Consider the following 19795-nt stretch of genomic DNA (forward strand, 5'->3'; position numbering starts at 1 on the left):
TTATTATCATCCAGGTGGGATACACACTGAGACTTTATTAATCTGTTATCCGTTGTTTTTTTTTTTTTCTAGTAGAGTTAGTGGTAGAGTGAACTGGAGTTAGGGTTTCTAAAATGACAGCCTTGATGAAATTCTCCTAAGATAACTAGACATTTAAGCATTATTACAAGTACAAGGAAGTGATCTGGAATTAAATATTGTTGGTGCTCATTATAATGGGATAGAGTGTCACTCTGTGTTCTCTCTTCTCTCAGATTTTGGTCAGAATGCCTGTCTGTCTTTCTTTCTTTCTTTCTTTCTTTCTTTCTTTCTTTCTTTCTTTCTTCCTTCCTTCCTTCCTTCCTTCCTTCCTTCCTTCTTTCCTTCCTTCCTTCCTTCTTTCCTTCCTCCCTTCCTTCCTTTCTTTCTTGCTTCCTTCCTTTCTTTCTTCTTTTCTTTTTCTTTCTTTCCCACTCCCAGAAATGCTCAGGGTTACTCCTAGCTCTCCACTCAGGAATTACTCCTGGTGGTGCTTAGGGGACATATGAAATGTCAGGGATCGAACCAGGTTGGCTGTATGCAAGACAAACACCCTACCTGCTGTACTATCGATCTAGCCCCCAGTCCAAGAAGACTCTCTTCAGTGATGAGAAGTTCTGTAATTGGGCAGTCATATATTGCCAGCCACAAGTCATTACTAAGCAATAAAAATGTATATAGTTAGAATGGAAAACTGGATTTTAAAATGTGTTTAAATGTATGTAATCTACATTAGTTGATCACATGTGATAATAATTTTACCTGATTTTATGACACATCTTTATTTTGTGCATCTGTTGGGATCGGGAGTTCCCTAGCCCTGAGAGGCGCGGAGAGACCAGATAGACACAATTCCTGCAGGAGTAAAAACGGGGTTTATTTAGACCAGCATGCTGGGGCTCCGCAGCATACCCCAAAAATGGGCAGTGGCTGAGAGCCCTGAACTTCTTCAAAGGGGATCTTATATAGGCCTTCACTGGCCGTTGTAGCAAAGCCCGCGCATTTCATAGCCAATAGATTTGTAACAACATATACTTTCTTAACCAATCCATTTAAAAGTACCTCACTCCTTAGCCTATAGATTCAAAGATCAGCATTTACGTACATCTACATCGATTGTCAGCACAAGCAAGGTTATAGCTGGAATCATTAAGCCTTAGGTATACTCCCTTGACCATCCTCCTTTTGAGTTACCCAAGTCTGCAGGGTGCTTTAGTGAGACAATACATTCCAGGAAAGGGCAATTTCCCCCAACCACCCGCATCCTGAGTTATCCTTTACCCAAATCTGCAGGGTGCTTTACTGAGACAATACATTTCAGGGACAGTAAATACACCTGAATCCTGTCACACTTGGTTTAGAAAAGAAGTTATGCCCTGTTCACTTTCCAAGTCCCCTCTCCCCCAGGTGCAAAGCAGCCAAGCAGTTTTACAGAAAGCAATGTTGCAAGTTAGCTAAAGTACACAAAAATTTGATGCCCTAATATGGATTCTTTCACATCATCACAATTTTAATTTATTTTCCTTTCCAGAGAAAAGAATTTCAAGACCCATGAATGTGCAGAGGCTTAGTTGAAGTCTATTTCCAGCGGAAAATTCCTTTTTTTTTTTTATCATCTTACCACTAGATCCATTAGTAGTCTTTCAGGAGAAACCATGGCCTCAGACTCCACAGCTACTAAGAAGCTGAGGGAGGAAGCCTCCTGCTCCATCTGCCAACAGCTGATGGTTGAGCCCGTGAGCATCAACTGTGGACACAGCTTCTGCCGCATGTGCATAGTGAATTTTGTTGAGAATCAGAAAGAGATGTCGTCAGTGGAGACATTTTCCTGTCCTGAGTGTCACACTCCATTTCAGAAGGAAAGCATCCGGCCCATAAAACAGCTGGAAATCCTTATTGAAACCATCAAGGAAATGGAGCGTGAGAAGCTGTGTGAGGAACACGGAGAGCCATTCCACCTGTTCTGCCAAGATGATGGTCAGCTCATCTGCTGGTACTGTGAGCGCACACCACAGCACAAAGGACACAACACAGATCTTTTAAAGGATGCATGCCAGTTCTACCAGGTGAGTGTATTGACCAGAGCCCATCAGCAAATACCTGCTCTTCTATTAGTCCCCAACACCAGAGATTATGATTCTGAAATATAACTTTCATGATATTAATTTTCTGATAATTTATAATGGGTTACCTCTGATCAGGTACCAACTGTAAGGGGTTCCCTGACCTCTAGTAGGTTGAATATACAACTTCTTTCCATCTTCTCTTGCTATGAGGAACTTCTCTTCTAGAACTCAATGTTTTTGTGCTTCACCTGGTGAAGATCACTTGAGAAATCACAATATGCGTTTGACAGAATCTGAAAATAATGGCTGCAAAGACCACCTTTTAGGCATAGTCTAGGGTGATAAACGAACCATGAAAGAACTGCAGGAGTCCTTTGGTTTGGGCTTAGGGAGAGCATCAGAAGGTGGGAGAGTGGTACCTGGGGAAGATACTCAGGAGTAACTCTTATAGGACACATGCAAGATAACTATATGCAGAAAAGATAATTTTATATAGAAGAGAGGCAGTCCCAAGCCGAGAGACAGTATGTGCCGAGGCATAGACAAGGGAACTTACCTGATTGGCTAGCACAATTTAATAGTAGGGAAAGAAAACCATGGAAATAAAGTTGGGCCCAGAACCTTAGTATCAGCTCAGAGTCCATGTTCTACACCCAGACAGAATTGTTCTCTGCGGGAGTTTCACATGTGAAGTACAGGATCATAAAAAAAAAAAAAAAAAAAAAACCAACACTGTCCTCCCGTTGTTCATCGATTTGCTTGAGCGTGCCCAGTAACGTCTCCATTGTGAGACTTCTTGTTACTGTGTTTGGCATATTGAATACTCTCGGTAGCTTGCCAGGCTCTCCAAGAGAGGTGGAGGAATCGAACCCTGCTCGGCTGGACTGGCTGCGCACAAGGCAAACACCCTACCGCTGTGCTATCACTCCATACCAACAGGGGCTGGAGCGATAGCTACAGGATCATATTTACTTTAAAAGAGCATGCTGGCATGACAAAATACACAGGAAGACTGAACAGATAGTACGAGGGGGTAGGACACTTGTCTTGCACTTGGCTAACCTAGATTCAATCTGCAGCACCCCTTATATCCCTGAATATGAAACCAGAATTAAGCCCCATGCACAGCCGGGAGTGGTCTCCAAATCAAATACATATAAAGGCATCAATATAGTCAGCGGGGCACCTTCAGAGTTTCCCAACGAAGAGCATGTAAGGAAAACTACCCTTCGCAGTGCTGGAAGAAAGGTGCAAGCTGGGTTCTGTTTTACCATTTCTTCTCTGCCCTGTCTAGGTTGAGAAAAATGTGCCTGGTATGGGGCTCCTTACTGTTCTCTAAGGAAGCTGAGGTGACCTTGTTTGAAGTTCAGAGGTTCTCCCCGACACATTTCAATCCTGACCTAATAGGAATAGACTGTTCTTTCTAATAATCTATGGAACAGTGAATAACTGCTCATTCCAAAAGAAAATGAGCAGCATGAGATATGGATTATAGCATCAGGAGTTACACTGCTTAGGTTAAAATCTTGGTTCTGCCACCTACTTAGATAAGTAACTGTGAGCAAGTTATTTAAGTCTTTCTGTTGCTTTGGTTCCGCCCTCAGTAACTGGGGATAATCTTCCTCCTTGCCTTCCTTGCATCCCTAGAAAGTTTTCAGAATCTTTAAGGATACTGTCACTGTTACTGTCCTCCCGTTGTTCATCAATTTGCTTGAGTGGGCCCAGTAACATTGTGAGACTCGTTGTTACTGTGTTTGGCATATCAAATATGTCACGGGTAGCTTGCCAGGCTCTGCCGTGCGGGCGAGATACCCTCAGTAGCTTGCCGAGCTCTCCAAGAGGGGCAGAGGAATTGAACTTGGGTCGGCCATGTTGGCTGTGTGCAAGGCAAACACCCTACTCGCTGTGCTATGGCTCCAGCCCACTAAAAAATGTAAATTAAGGAGACATGTAATTAAATTAAGGACACGAAGATAAGCACTTGACACCTAGTAATAACAACAGGGATTTTTTTTTTGGTGTGTGTATTTATTTTTACAAAATAGATTTTATTTTCACTGTAAATATATTCCAAAATCTTGTCATATTTTCCTCTTTGACATCTCTAAAACTCATCTTTTTCCATTGGTTTTTATTACCTAAAACTCTTCCTGTATTTCGATCCTTTTTCCTTCTACTCCCCACAAATAACCTGCATTGAGAAAAACAGCAGGTCTTTTTTTTTTTTTTAAAGAAATGCTTAGCATTATCTGGGTCACATCTTTTTAAAAGCACTGACCCTTGCAGTTTTTTTCTTTTTTCTTTTTGAGTCACACCCAGTGATGCACAGGGCTATCTCCTGGCTGTGCACTCAGGAATTACTGGGGGTGCTCGGGGGACCATATGGGATGCTGGGAATAGAACCCGGGTCAGCTGCATGCAAGGCAAATGCCCTACCTGCTGTGCTATCACTCCAGCCCTGACCCTTGCAGTTTTGATGAGGTACATAACTACCTCATTTCTGAACCACCAAAGTGTCCAAGATCCTTGACCAATGTCCTTATGTTATCATTAGTCCACTTCCTTATTTGCCTCCCCCCACCTTTTCCTTGGCATTATCAATTCTGTAATCCAGGACCAAGGGTTTGCCATTGCCTAATACTTTTCATTTCCATGTCTTGTCACTCTATGAGTGACTTTTCTTGTCATCGGTGAGAATGTACATTATTTGTGTTAGTCTTTATTTTTTTTAATGTAGGAGTACCACTGTTTATTCGTCATTGATTAAGCTGATTGAATTGGGCATGAAGTTCACATTACCTTCTTTTATTCACAATGTTAATTTTATTTACTTTTATTTGTATTTTTTAAATGGAATCATCATGAGATACGGTTACAAGGTTTTCCTGTTTGAGTTTCAGTCAGACTATGATCGAACACCCAACCCTCCACCAGTGCACATCTTCCACCACCAATGTCCCCAGTATGTTCCATCCCACCCCTCCCCCTGCCTCTATGGCAAATAATCCCCCCATACTCTCTTTTGTTTTGCTTTTTATGAATAGCCTATGATATCACATGGCTGCAAGAACAGCCGCACACTCCTGTAACTCTAAAATTTTAGATAATTAGAGTCTCCTCAGTGAGCTGCTCGGTTTGGAGATTCTTTTGTGTGTCTCTGGATCATGGCCCTTGTTTCCTAGAAGTATTTCAGAGAACTTTCTTGATAGTACTAGAGAAGCAATGGGTTATGGCCCTTATACAAATGAGCTTACCTTAAAAGCTTATTATAAATACTCAAATATTTAAAATTGGTTATATATTTTTTTCAAGACATATCACAGTTTCTTCCTCCACTGACTCTAAAGACATCAGCTGACTTATTGGATTTCCCCCCTGATTTACGAATTCACATAGAAGTTTCTATGTGTTCAAACTAGCTGGCTGGAATTGTTTATCTTGGGCTCAGCATATTATTATATAAAATCAGTGATCTTCTTCATTGTTTCTCTGGCTCAGCTATACAGGTTAACAAAGAACCAGGTTCTTTGGTTGCAGAGTAGTGTATGATTTGTGAACCACAGCTCAAAAACCCCAGTTGTAACCTTGTGGTCAGATCATTAACCCCTTTCTAGCTTTAGTTTCTAAAGACAAAAGTTATGTTAAAAATATTACCAACTATTGAAAACTGTTAAGGTTATCAAATAATTACTGAGTCTGGAGCTTTAGCATGCTCACCTATCAGTACATATTCTTTGATGTTCTATGTCTTGGAGAGCAGGAATTCACTTTAAGTGTGTAAACAAAGAATTGACAGTTTGAATAGACTCTCAACAACCAATTTTTCACTCAGAAAAAGTTCCAGGAAGCTGTCATAAAGCTGAGGAAACTGGAAGACCAATGTAAGAGATGGAAGTTGAACACAAGAGATCATATAATAAAATGGGAGGTAAGAGATCAGTTAAGAAAAATGGGAGGTAAGAGTCTATTGACCTCAAATGTGTTCATATGCTCCAAAAAACAGGCTTCTTTCTTTCTTTCTTTCTTTCTTTCTTTCTTTCTTTCTTTCTTTCTTTCTTTCTTTCTTTCTTCCTTCCTTCCTTCCTTCCTTCCTCTCTCTCTCTTTCTTTCTTTCTTTCTTTCTTTCTTTCTTTCTTTCTTTCTTTCGCTTCCCCTCCCCTCCCTCCCTCCCTCCCTCCCTCCCTCCCTCCCTCCCTCTCTCTCTTTCTTTCTTTCTTTCTTTCTTTCTTTCTTTCTTTCTTTCTTTCTTTCTTTCTTTCTTTCTTTCGCTTCCCCTCCCCTCCCTCCCTCCCTCCCTCCCTCTTTCTTTCTTTCTTTCTTTCTTTCTTTCTTTCTTTCTTTCTTTCTTTCTTTCGCTTCCCCTCCCCTCCCTCCCTCCCTCCCTCCCTCCCTCCCTCCCTCCCTCCCTCCCTCTCTTTCTTTCTTTCTTTCTTTCTTTCTTTCCCTTCCCCCCTCCCTCCCTCCCTCCCTCCCTCCCTCCCTCCATCTCCCTCCGTCTCCCTCCTTCCCTCCCTCCCTCCCTCTTTCTTTCTTTCTTTCTTTCTTTCTTTCTTTCTTTCTTTCCCTTCCCCTCCCTCCCTCCCTCCCTCCCTCCCTCCCTCCCTCCCTCCCTCTGTCTCCCTCCGTCTCCCTCCCTCCCTCCCTCCCTCCCTCCCTCCCTCCCTCCCTCCCTCCCTTCTTTCTTTCTTTCTTTCTTTCTTTCTTTCTTTCTTTCTTTCTTTTCTTTTTTTATTTCCTTTCTTTCTCACTCCCAGAAATGCTCAGGGTTACTCCTAGCTCTGTACTCACGAATTACTCCTGGTGGTTTTTAGGGGATCATATACCCAAAAGCTTGACATATGGGATATTTGGACCAAAAAAGTGACAATATTTTTTACTAAAAAACAAAAATTAATTGATGAATTTCTACATTTATTCATATTTATGAGAAAGTTGTTTGCATTTATGAGAATTTATTTACCATTTCCTTAACCCCACTATAGTAATTGTCTGATTCCTGAAGCTCAGGAGATCCAGAAGTAACATGCTTCCTGACCCAGAATCACCCTGCACTGCTGCCTTAAAGTTTAAATATCTTTAAGTTCCTTTGAAGTCTCAACTTTGTCACTCTGGTATATTTACCACACTCAGTCTTCCATGTTCAGAACCCAGTTTGTAGAAACTAAGGAATAGGCTCACTCCTTATGGGATTCATATTCCTCAAGCGCACAAGGCCCGTGAGGATTACCAGAGCTGTCACAAGAACAAACACACTTATAACTGCACTATATGTGTCTCTGAGACTTTGCAGAGTCTCCAACCCCTGAGGAGAGAGTTCCATACCTTTTTTTGGAACCATTCAAGTGATCCAAGAGTTTTCCCTCCAATTTCAGTCTACAGTGTTACCTTTATCATGTGTCTCTTCCAACTTCTTCCCTGGTCTTTAGGTGCAGATGTTTAACTTGAACTCACAAAAGATGTGATAGTTCCCTTGCTTAGGATCCAGGGCTGTGGGAGGACAAAGATGATAACTAATAGAGAAATCTATTAATTGAAGATAAATACACTTTGTCTTTGAAAATGTCTTGCATCAACCTAAATCATTGACCTTCTGCCCTAGTATTTTGTTTGTGAATTCATTCATAGATGAAAATTTGGTTTGTCTCTGCTTTTTGAGCACACTTTACTCGTTCTAGGAGAAGATAAAGCTTAGAAAACAGAAAATCCAGTCTGATTTTAAGAATCTTTACTGTTTCCTGCATGAAGAGGAAAAGTCTTTTCTGTGGAAATTAGAGAATGAAAAAGAGCAAGTTCTGAAGAGACTGCAGGACTGTGAAGCTAAGCTGGATAAGCAGAGCGAGGAACTCAAGAAATACATCATGGAACTGGAGAGAAAATGTCAGGGCTCAGCCCAGAAATTGCTCCAGGTGAGACTATGTACTTGAAGAAAGGAAGGACGTGTCTTTTCCTCAGCTGCTAGAGAAATATACGGAAGTATGGGGAAATTTGCAAGATCTATTGGTTCACTCACCCATGTACACTTGGGTGTGGAATATGAAAGTGTTCCTCTAGATCCATGCTAAGATTTGTATTGAGGTCTAGAGAGTTTTTATGTGAATAATTTTGATAATGTTCACTCTGAGTAAATGCAGGGAGAACTTTTGTGATTTGCCTCTGTCTTCTGTTCACTGTACTCTGACTCTCTTTTGAAGTTCAAAAAGAGAGTTCAAACTCTCTTTTGAAAGAGTCTCCAGGTGACCAGTGGGTGATAATGTGGCACAGCCTAAATGTAGTGCAACTTTTTCCTTAGTTTTCTCATGGAATCCTTGCTCCAGGAGTTCTTATGAGATCTCTGTCAGCTAGAATTAGGATCTGTTTCATTAAGATATGTAGCACTGTAGCACAGTTGTCCCATTGTTCATCGGTTTGCTCAAGTGGGCACCAGTAATGTCTCCATTGTGAGAATTGTTGTTACTGTTTTTCACTTATTGAATTTGCCACGGGTAACTTGCCAAGCTTTGCTGTGTGGGCGGGATGCTCTCAGTAGCTTACTGGGCTCTCTGAGAGGGACGGAGGAATCAAACCCGGGTTGGCCGCATGCAAGGCAAACACCCTACCTGCTGTGCTATTGCTCCAACCCATTAAGATACGTATCCAGAACATATTCCAATTCCCATAAAGAAATTGGTAGTTGGGGTTGGAGTGATATCACAGCGGGTAGGGCGTTTGCCTTGCACGTGGCCGATCCTGGTTCAATTCCCAGCATCCCATATTGTCCCCCAGCACCATCAGGAGTATTTCCTGACTGGATGAGCCAGGAGTGACCCCTGTGCATCGCTGGGTGTGACCCAAAAAGCAAAAAAAAAAAAAACCCAAGAAATTGGAAGTGATACTTTTGGTTGAGCATGTAACATGATTTCTCTATCACTATGTGATATCTCCCACCAACACTTAGGTGGTCAGTCCGAGGACTCTGTATGGATTTATAATCTAGTTTCATGGATTCAACACTGAAGAAATTTATGATAAACAATTGCTAATAAGAATTCCTCGGAGAGAATTAGCTCACTGAATGCAGAGGGTCACTTGTCAACTTGCCAGAAGGATCGTAGGCACACTCTAGTTCTCTTCCTCAAGTATTCACCAAGATAATATGATTGCAAACACTTCAGGTCCTCATAGTGCTCAGCATGGAAGATACCAACTTAGAGTTTGCTAACATGCTACATATTGACTCTCTAAAGGAACAGAGACGGTAATCATACTACCTGGAATTTAACAGTATTTAAGTGTGAGGTCACTCCTTTACTTCTTTGCAACAAGTTTTTATAGAGAATAGCTCAATGAGCAAAACCCATTAGAAAATGATGTTCCCATACCTACTTTTTATTTTGCTTCTCTACAGGATGTGAAAGGCACCTTGAGCAGGTGAGTACTGTGTGAATGGAGAAGGGAAGAAGTGTGGGTATACAATGCTGAATGAAATGTGTCACTGAAGGAATTTCTGCCCATTTGTTTTTCTAGGAGTTCAGCCGTCAAGCTAAAAACACCAGAAGTTCCCTCTTTGGAAGTCCACACTGAATGCAGTGTTTCTAAACTTTACTTTGATATGAGAAAATTTTTAGAGAGATATGAAGGTATGTAACATCAGCAACTCCTGTGGCTGAGGAGATTTTTATTTTGTTTTGAGGCAGAGAAGAATGCTTAAATATCTCTTGAGGGCTATATTTTTAGTTTTTTGTAGTTCTATAGTTTTTACATTGCATGTTATGATATATGTTATTAGTACATGTATGTTTTTAATTGGAATACCTTCCCAGTGAATGAATACTTTTCTGTACTAGGTGGTCCTTGTTATTGCTAATATTACTTTGACATCACACAGTGGGTAGGGCATTTGTCTTGCACGCGGCTGATCCAGGTTCGATTCCCCCACCCCTCTCGGAGAGCCCCGCAAGCTACTGAGAGTATCTCGCCCACACGGCAAAGCCTGGCAAGCTACCTGTGATGTATTCGATATGCCAAACACAGTAACAAATCTCACAATATTACTGGGCCAGCTCGAGCAAATCGATGAACAATGGGAGGACAGTGACAGTGACAGTGACATATGTTTTGATATAATCATATAAATATAATAGGTATATAGCAATATTATCCATAAACTGTCGACAATTATGAGTTTTGTTTTGAGTATTATTTACAAATAATATGTAGATAGAATTGAAAATCTCAAACAGAATTTTCTTCCTTTCTAGTATATTTCTCTCTGGACTTAAATATTTAAGCTTCTTTAGATGCTTTTTCACAGACCATTTAGGCAATGCAAATGAAATCTCAAGTATTTGTTAATCAGATTCATGATAAGGACTGATTGAAGAAAGTTTGGTGAAGAGTTTATTTGCAAATATGAGAATTAGGGTGTTGAGGAAAGGATAGTCAAGCACCCAAATCAAGGATGAGTTAGAAACTATCATCCCTTGGGACCTTAAATAGCAACTGAGTAATCATAACATAGGAGCAAAGATAGGAGTGTGTGGTCAGAGGCAAAGGATTGCAGACGCTCTCAATCACAGCAGTGTAGAGGTACTTGTGTACTCATTACTCCTACCCTGCTTCTTTATTCCCCATGGTTTCCGCTAGTACTCAACATTGATAGAATCAGAGTCAGAGAGATGGAGCCTCCTTAGGGCATCTATAGGATCACCATTCCTGGGAATAGAGAAAGTTAGAGAAAGGAAGGGAATGGCCTGGAAAAACACAATAGCATCAAGCACTGGTAGTGTTTCTGGAAATGTACTGGCCTTATTGCCTCAGTGCAATTTCATCAGTTTGAAAGTAAATGGTGAGACTCTTTTATTTTCCCTTTAGCAAGATCTCATTTTTATTGCATTACTTTATTTTTTAATTTTCAATTCAGCCACCATGATTTATAAATGTGTCCATAATAAAAGTTTCAGGCATAAAATGTTCCGATATCAATCCCACTGATGTCGGTGGGCCCCACGGGTGACTTATGTGAAGTGGGGAGGAGAAAGACGGTCACTTTCTCCCCACCCGCCTCTGCCACCTGGGACCCAGGGTTACTGGGTTCTTGTCTCGCCTCTCAGAAAGGAATTTCAGGAGTAGAGAAGCAGTGAAACAAATAGATTTTATTTGGATGATTTTTAGGTGCGGGGTGGGGGAGAGCGAGGGCAAGAGAGAGAGAGAGAGAGAGAGAGAGAGAGAGAGAGAGACAGAGAGAGAGAGACAGAGAGAGAGAGAGAGAGTATCATACTCAAGAGAGAACACAAGCTTCTCTAAGGGCAAAGAGAGCCCCTACACACATCCTAGCATTAGACACGAAAGCATGAAAGTTCACGTCTCAAGAGGGGAGATGCGGACGACACATGTGCTCAGGCACCACATGTGCTTGGCCACGTGGGCGCAAGCAGCACATGGGCCCAGGCAGCATATGCGCGCCCTTCCTTTGTTCCAGGCGGCCTTTATAGGGTTTCTCCAACCTGCCCCCATGTGGGGCTTTTTCCCAAGTAAAAGTCCATTGCTAAGGAGGTTACCAGGGAGGTTGGGAGTAAAGGGGAGGTCCAAAAAGAGGAACTTCATGGAGAGGAGGCCTATATCCTCAGGGTCTGCGGATCATCTTGGATGGTCTTATCAGGCCTTTGTTTTCTGTATCCACAAGGTGGGTCATTCCTAGAATTCTTCTTCCATGAAACTTTGTTTCATTGCAAAGGGCCTTTCCATATCTACGTGCTTACATCACCACCACCAGGTCAACTTCCTGCCATCAGTGTCCTCAGGTTCCCACCAACACCCCATCCTGCCTCCTTAACAGGCACATTTTTATTTTTGGTTATTGTGGTTTGGATCCCATGCTTACAGCAAAATGCAGTTGGTGGTCTCAACAAGAAATAACCTTATCATTTTTGTTTTCTCCTGTTTGTAACTCAATTTTGTTTTATTCTCATAGCCAGTGTGATTCTGGATCCGGGTACAGCTCATAGTGAATTAATTCTGTCTGATAATGGAAGACAAGTGACTCGTGGATCCATCCAGATGAAGTCTAATATTCCTGAGAGGTTTCGAGTTTTACCTTGTGTCCTGGGTCACGACATCTTCATCACTGGGAGACATTACTTTGAAGTGTACATGGGGAAAGGAACTGAGTGGGATGTAGGACTCTGCGTGGAAAATGTGCCCAGGGACAGTGACATGACCCTGAAGCCCCAGTTTGGATTCTGGGCCATCAGACGTTGTAAACAGTATGGCTATGTTGCCCTGACCTCTCCCCGAACTCCTCTTCAGCTTAGAGAGGAGCTGGAGTTTGTGGGGGTTTTCCTGGACCGGGAAGCTGGACTTGTCTCCTTTTACAACATGAATACTGGCTCCCACATCTTCACCTTCCCCAAGGCTTCTTTCTCTTATAATCTTAGACCCTACTTCCGAGTTGGTAAAGATTCTCTGTTGTCATTGCGTTCATCCAGACATGTAAATAAAGAAGCCGATTCTCCATCTTCTCTAGTTTAGAGAAGCAAATTTAAATCCTGTGAAGCAGAAATGTATTGTTTCTTCACAGCTATTGCACTGTATTGAGAACAGTGCTCATCTTACTTTATGATATACTAATAAATCTATGATGTATCTATTAATGAAATAGTATAATACAATGTGATAAGCTACATTATATAAATGAATATGAAGACTATGAAGCACACAGATAAAGCAAAATAATACCAGTGATCCTATATTCCTCTCCTGCGGATTTAGATCTTTGATTTCTAAAAGTTTTGGGGTGAGCAGTTAAGTAACTACAAAGCCGAGTATGTAAATGTGGATAAGTGACTCCATGTACTGCCTGTAAGCCCACACACAACATTCGACATATCCGAATAATAAACCTTGCCTAACTCACCTTTTCCTGTCATTATTTTCCCCATAAATTTACTTCCCTCAGCCAGACAGGGACTGACTCATTTTCCTTTATCATCTTAATTTTATTTGGTTGATTTTGTTTGGTTTGGTTTTTGTGCCATACCTGCTGATGCTTAGGGCTTGCTCCTGTCTCTGTGCTCAAAGATCACTTCTCGATGGTGCTCAGGGACCATATGTGGTGATAGGGATAGAATCACATAGGTCAGCTGTGTGTAAGGCAAGCACCTTACCCACTGTACTCTTGTCTCTATTATGTCATTTCTCCAAAGTGCTCCTTTGCAATGGAGCTCTGTTAGCCCCAGTTCTAGCCTCTGAGCACTGCTCTGTGTATGCAGGATGTACATGCTTTGGAAAGCTCCATTTTTTTCCCTCTCACCATGCACCTTCACATCACTTCCCTTCACTCTGACACCAGGCAAGTCATGGTAATTCTTTTATTTCTCCAGAATTTTGTCTTTTTTTTTTAAAAAGGTATGTATTTAAAAAAATTATTTTATAAAGTTACTCAATAATATATTACATTCAATATTTCAACACCAATCCAACCACCATTATACCTTCCCGCCAAATTTATTTGAAATTTTCTCACCACCACCCAAGCCTGCCCCAGAGGCAGATGCTAAATAATTTATTTTGTATTGCTTCTTATGAATAATAGGCTAAAATGATCCAAAAAGGTTTTCTTAGAGGAAAGTGTGTGAAAATTGTTGTATCTCACCTTGGAGCCATTAAGCCTCTGGGTAAGAGATCACTAAAATGTTTTAGAGTTTGACACTTGTGTGCTAATATATATCATCAAGATTGGTTGTCCTCTACCTTACACCCCATCAAACATGGTGTGCTACTCTTGGTATATCAGTGGTGTAGAGTATGAGATATAGCTCCAGGAATTCTAAAATTTTCAATAGGGTGCTAGAGCTGGAGTTTAATTTTTAACTGGATGGTAATTTGGGGTCTGGAGGCATCTCTGCAGCATGTTGTTCTCTTCTGAGATTTACTTATGAGTCTCTGAATTGTGGCCATTAACGACCTTATTTGGCACCAGAGGCAGTTTGTGGGCGTCACTGCCAGGGACCTAGATGTACAGGGAGATGGGAGGAGGGAGCCCTTTCCTGAATCCGTGTGAGCCTGGAGATTTTAGTCACAAAACCCACATACCTGGGTTTTTCAGCAGATTTATTCTCACGTGTGAAGCCCGAGTCTGTGAAGATTGGTGGTAGGCATGGTGACAGTTGGGTTCTGGAGGTTTGTGGTTGCTGGGATTCTGTTGGGGCAGGCAGAGGGAGACACCTGCCCACCTCCAAGGCATCTGGACATGCTAGTTCTTTTATTTGAGTGTTCTGCAAATCACTTAAATATGAAAATATTGGAGTTAGAGTACACAGTTCAGGGTATAGGTTTGGTTTATAGCCCCATCCTCACCCCCACCTTGTAAAATCCTAGCACACTGAGGTTGTGTGTTCGCGGGATCACTCGATGGCACTATCTCACCGCCCACGTTCGGTGCTCTTGAGCCGCTGTGTATGGCCTGGATCAGGATGGCTGTTGGCCAAGAGCAGGCGAAGGAAGAAATGAGGGCCAGGCTGGTCAATATCAATTGTAGCTTATTCCAATCCTCTTCACTCCTGTCTCACCTCTGCCTTCTTCTCTCCTGGACCCCAATCTGGAACCCTTTCTCCTTCCGGCTCTGACTCTGGATCTCTGGATCTCTGGAACCTGAGCTCTCTCATTTCTGACTCTGCTCTCCAAGCTTACATCTTAGTTTATATAGCAATCATTTAAGGCAGTGACGCAAAGGTGGGTTGAACACTAACAAATCAACAAAGAGAGGTAAGACCACTCCTCCAGGAGATTAACTAAAGGATAAAATATCATCTAAAGAGATTACTCCAGATTACTAGGAGATCCGCTCAAGGGTGGGATCCTAACAAGGGTGTGTTCTTTCCTCAGCTAGTAATCTACTTAAATAGTTGTAGTAAATCTACTTCTAATATTTCTAGCAATGTCATTCTGTGTGAGCACAGTAAGAGATATAAACATCTCATTATACATTCTGCAGTCCTCAGGCCAGGTTAGTCTTCCTAGCCCCAGCAAGGTCCTAGTCTCGTCGTTGCTTACTTTGGATCATGACAGCATTTGTCCATGATCATGCCCTCAATTTATAGTTGAGTATCGTGGTGCTTTGGCTTGGCCCATTTCGATGCCAGGGTAGCTCACAGCTTGCCCTGGGTCCATTCAGTCCCTCATCGGAACCCTGCTTTTGGGGTGCTAGGAACTAAGGGCAACTGAGTCAAGAAAGAAGATGCCCAGGAGTAAATATTATTTGGAGTCAATCAACTCCTAAGTTACAAAACATAATATTAACTGTCTTCCTGTGTCCATACAAAACATTGTTTACAATACAAGTTCAGTGTCCTAGGATGGGTGTGACCCGATAAACTTAAGCTACCTGAGAAAGGACAAAACAGTGTTATCCTACACACTTCATACTAGCTCCACGTTCAGGTTGTCACCTGTGACTTACTGACTTAACATCAAAGGTTTTTGTGACTGCCTTTGTTTTTGATCACTTGCTAGAATGGTTCACAGCTCTCAGGAAACACTTTGTTTACAGGTTTATTACACCGTAAGTGACATGATAAAGACAATTCATGGCCATCTGATAAAAATAGGTGGTGTCAGAAGGGTTCCCAGAACAGGAGCTTCTATTTCCATGGAATCAGAGTCTGCCACCCTCCTGGATAGGGTTGTTTGCATAAACCCAGAAATTTTCTCATATCTGTACCTTTAGGATTTTTATGACATCATCAGATAGGTATAGTCAATTATTATCCCCTCTTACCTTCTTGGAGGAAGAGCAGTTGAGTTAAAATATTTGTTTCTCGTTATGATTCAGTAATTTTGGTGACTTGTCCCATTCACAAGCTAGTTAAAATCTCAAAATTCTACTAAGGGAGCTCTTACATTAGAAAACAGGGAGCTCTTCACACCCAGGAAATTCCAAGGTATTTTGCAACTTTGTGCTGCAACTAGGGTCAAAGACCAAGTGTTAGACTCAAACATGCTCTAGTGCTCTTAGATCTTAAGAAATTACAGGGCTGAAATTGTGCCAGGAGCTGGTGGCAGAGGTTAATATATATGTTTTGTGTTGTAAGAAAGAAAATTCAACCAAGTAAGTTTAAAAATTAATTGAATTTCTTACATAGTTAAGAAATTGGGCAGCAATACAACCAATAAGTGGAAAACAACTCCTAGGAAGTGTATGAAGTACATTCTAAAAAAATATACAGGGGTGGATATGATAAGAAAAGGATTGATTTTTTAAAAAAATTTTTTTATTAGTGAAACACCATGAGGTACAGTTGTAGACTTACAAACTTTCATGCTTGGGTTTCAGTTATACAATGATCGAGTACCCATCCCTCCAACAGTGCCCATTCTCCAACACCAATGATCCTAGTAGACCTCCCACCTCCACACCCCATACCCCTCATCCGACCCCACCTGTGTGGTGGGGCGTTCTTTTTTGCTCACTCTTTCCTTAAGGGTGTTGTAGTTTGCAATAGAGGTTTTGAGTGGCCATCGTGTTCGGTCTATAGTCTACTTTCAGTATGCATCTCGCATCCTGAGCGAGTCCTCCAAACATCCTTTACTTGGTGTTCTCTTCTCTATCTGAGCTGGCTTTTCCCCCAGCATGTGAGGCTGACTTCCAAGCCCTGGAACAGATCTCCTGGTACTTATCTCAATTATTCTTGGGTATTCAACTCCCATTCTGTTACTTTATATTCCCCAGATGAATGCAGTCTTTCTATGTCTGTCCCTCTCTTTCTGATTCATTTCACTTAGCATGATACTTTCCATGTAGAACCATTTGTATGTAAGTTTCATAACTTCATCTTTTCTAACAGCTATGTAGTACTCCATTGTGTAGATGTACCAGAGTTTCTTTAACCAGTCATCTGTTCTCGGGCACTCAGGTTTTTTCCAGATTTTGGCTATTGTGAACAGGGCAGCAATGAACATACAAGTGCAGATTTCATTTCGACTGTACTTTTTTGCCTCTCTGGGATATATTCCCAGGAGTGCTATCGCTGGGTCAAATGGGAGCTCAATTTCTAGTTTTTTGAGAATCATCTATACTGTTTTCCAAAAGGGCTGAACCAGTCGGCATTCCCACCAGCATTGAAGGAGGGTCCCTTTCTCATCACATCCACGTCAACACCGGTTGCTTTTGTTCTTTTGGATATGGGTCAGTGAGATGACATCTCATTGTTTTGATCTGCATCTTCCTGATGATTAGTGTTGTAGAGCATTTTCTCATGTGCCTTTTTGCCATTTGGATTTCTTCTTTGGGAAAGTTTCTGTTCATTTCATCACCCCATTTTTTGATGGGGTTGGATGTTTTCTTCTTGTGAAATTCAAATGCTGGCTGACTGTCCATGAGTGTGCAAAGCTCGGACTGCAGCTGAATCTCATGAAGACAATGTCTATGAGAAACAGTTTTGTTCCTGACATTCCATTTGTTCTCAATAGAATGAACATCTCCGAATGCAACAGTTATGTGTACCTAGGCCGAGAAGTCAACATGACGAATGACCTGGCACCTGGGCTGCGCAGGAGGAAGAGAGTGGCTTGGAATGCCTTCAAAAGCGTTGAAGAAATAGCTGAGAGGATGAAGAACCTCCGGCTCTGGGCAAATCTCTTCGATTCCACTGTTTTTCCTGCATTAACATATGTGTCATAGACCTGGCCCTAAGAAAACAAGATGATAATGCCATTCGGGTCTCCCAAAGAGGAATTGAAAGAGCTATGCTTGGAGTATCATGCTTCACTCAAATGAGAGAAAGAATCTAGAGTTCTGGCCAACAATCAATAATCAGGGACGCTGTCTCGTTTGCCAAGGCATCGAAAATCAGATGGGCTGGACACATAATGAGATTTGGAGATGACCGCTGGACTAGAATTCAACCAGTACTTTGTATATCCTTGATATCAACCCCTTGTCAGATAGGTATTGGGTGAATATCATTTCCCATTCTGTGACTGTATTTTGATCACTGTTTCTTTTAAGTTGCAGAAACTTTTTAGTTTTAAATAGTCTCATTTGTCTATCTCTGTTTTCACTTGCTTGGCCAGTGGTGTGTCATCTTTGAAGATACCATTAGCTTCAATGTCCTGGAGGGTTTTGCTAACCTTGTCTTCAATATACCTCATGAATTCCGATCTGATGTTGAGGTCGTTTTTTTGATGTTTAGGTCTTTAATCCATTTTTATCTCACTTTTGTACATGGTGTAAGGTAGAGATCTGAGCCCTTTTGTACATGGTGTAAGGTAGAGATCTGATTTGCATGTAGTTGTCCAGTTTTGCCAGCACAATTTGTTAAAGAGGCTTTCCTTGCTCCACTTCACATATCTTGCTCCCTTATCAAAGATTAGCTGATCATATATTTGCGGGGGTGGTGTCAGTATATTCGACTGTATGTCAGTATGTTCCATTGGTCTGAAGTTCCGCCTTTGTTCCAGTACCATACTGTTTTAATTATTACTGCTTTGTAGTAGAGTTTGAGGTTGGGGAGGTTGATTCCTCCCATTTTCTTTTTCCCAAGGATTGCTTTAGCTATTCGTAGGGGCTTATTTTTCCATATGAATTTAAGGGCTGATTGCTCCATTTCTTTGAAGAATGTCATGGGTATCCTTATAGGAATTGCATTGAATCTGTACAATGTTTTGGGGTGTATTGCCATTTTGACAATGCTAATTCTCCCGATCCATGAGCAGGGGATATCTTTCCATTTCCTCGTGTCCTCTTTTAGTTCCTGAAGTAGCGTTTCATAGTATCATAGACACATTTTTGCCCTCCTTTTCTTGGGTTCATATAGCTGGGTGTCTAAGAACTCCTGGAAATTATTAACTAACATTTACTATTTCTTCGAACTCGCGTTGGCCATGTTGGCTGCGTGCAAGGCAAACGCCCTACCACTGTGCTATTCTGGAGGATAGCACAGCGGGTAGGGCGTTCGCCTTACAAGCGGCCAACATGGCCGACCCGAGTTCGATTCCTCCGCCCCTCTCGGAGAGCCCGGCAAGCTACCGAGAGTATTTGATATGCCAGACACAGTAACAACAAAGTCTCCAATGGAGACGTTACTGGGCCCGCTCGAGCAAATCGACTATCAACGGGAGGGCCTTTAAACTATTTCTTCATTTTGATAAGAAAAAGAAAGAACTTTGGTTTCCGAAAATTTTAGGCTGACTGGAGAAAGAAGTCAGACAGATTGCATTTTATGGTTTATTCCTCTTCCAACATAGACCAGTTTTATATAATTTTTACATAACTTTGGTAAGTAAGATATCTTTAACAGAGGTGAAAATTACAAGCATCTGCCTTTCAGCAATCTCCTGATAATTCACATTATCCTGGCTGAACAAAAGTTGTATTTAAACTTACAGGCCTGAAATACATATCATTTTAGGTGACTGAATGACATCCTGTGATAAGAATTTTATAGTCATAACACAAGACAGAAGGATGCCTGGTTACCTGATACTTGGGCCTATTTACCACAATGGCTTGGACAAGTGTCTCCAATGTCAATTGGGTGGATATTTTTCAGCACTTTTATACTAAAAAAATAGGTTTTTTTTTTTTTGCGGGGGGGTGGGTTGCTGTTCTTGTTTCTCAAGAAGAAATCCTCAGAGCACGAGTACGAGCCTAGAGCCAGAAGTAAGATCTAAGCATTGCTGGGTGTGGTCACCCAATAAAAACAGAGCAAAACAGAAGCAACAACTTTGCTCTTTTC

At 41.5% G+C, this 19795-nt stretch overlaps 1 protein-coding gene across 1 annotated transcript; it reads left to right on the forward strand.

The window, feature by feature from the left end:
• The first annotated feature begins 1673 nt into the window (after nt 1-1673).
• Nucleotides 1674-12590, forward strand: LOC130040121 (E3 ubiquitin-protein ligase TRIM38-like). Its single transcript, XM_056132138.1, has 6 exons — nt 1674-2084; nt 5917-6012; nt 7760-7990; nt 9469-9491; nt 9588-9700; nt 12034-12590. The coding sequence occupies exons 1-6, from the start codon at nt 1674-1676 to the stop codon at nt 12588-12590; spliced, it is 1431 nt and encodes a 476-aa protein (XP_055988113.1).
• The last annotated feature ends 7205 nt before the right edge of the window (nt 12591-19795 follow it).

Source organism: Sorex fumeus, unplaced genomic scaffold, assembly GCF_029834395.1.
Source record: "Sorex fumeus unplaced genomic scaffold, SorFum_2.1 ptg000094l, whole genome shotgun sequence".
NCBI classification, from domain to species: domain Eukaryota; kingdom Metazoa; phylum Chordata; class Mammalia; order Eulipotyphla; family Soricidae; genus Sorex; species Sorex fumeus.

Excerpts from the sequence above, each read along its gene's own strand:
- LOC130040121 (XM_056132138.1), top strand. The coding sequence starts at position 1,674 with ATGGCCTCAGACTCCACAGCTACTAAGAAGCTGAGGGAGGAAGCCTCC. Across the intron at positions 9,492-9,587 it reads GTGAAAGGCACCTTGAGCAG|GAGTTCAGCCGTCAAGCTAA; the intron begins GTGAGTACTGTG and ends TTGTTTTTCTAG. Across the intron at positions 9,701-12,033 it reads ATTTTTAGAGAGATATGAAG|CCAGTGTGATTCTGGATCCG; the intron begins GTATGTAACATC and ends TTATTCTCATAG.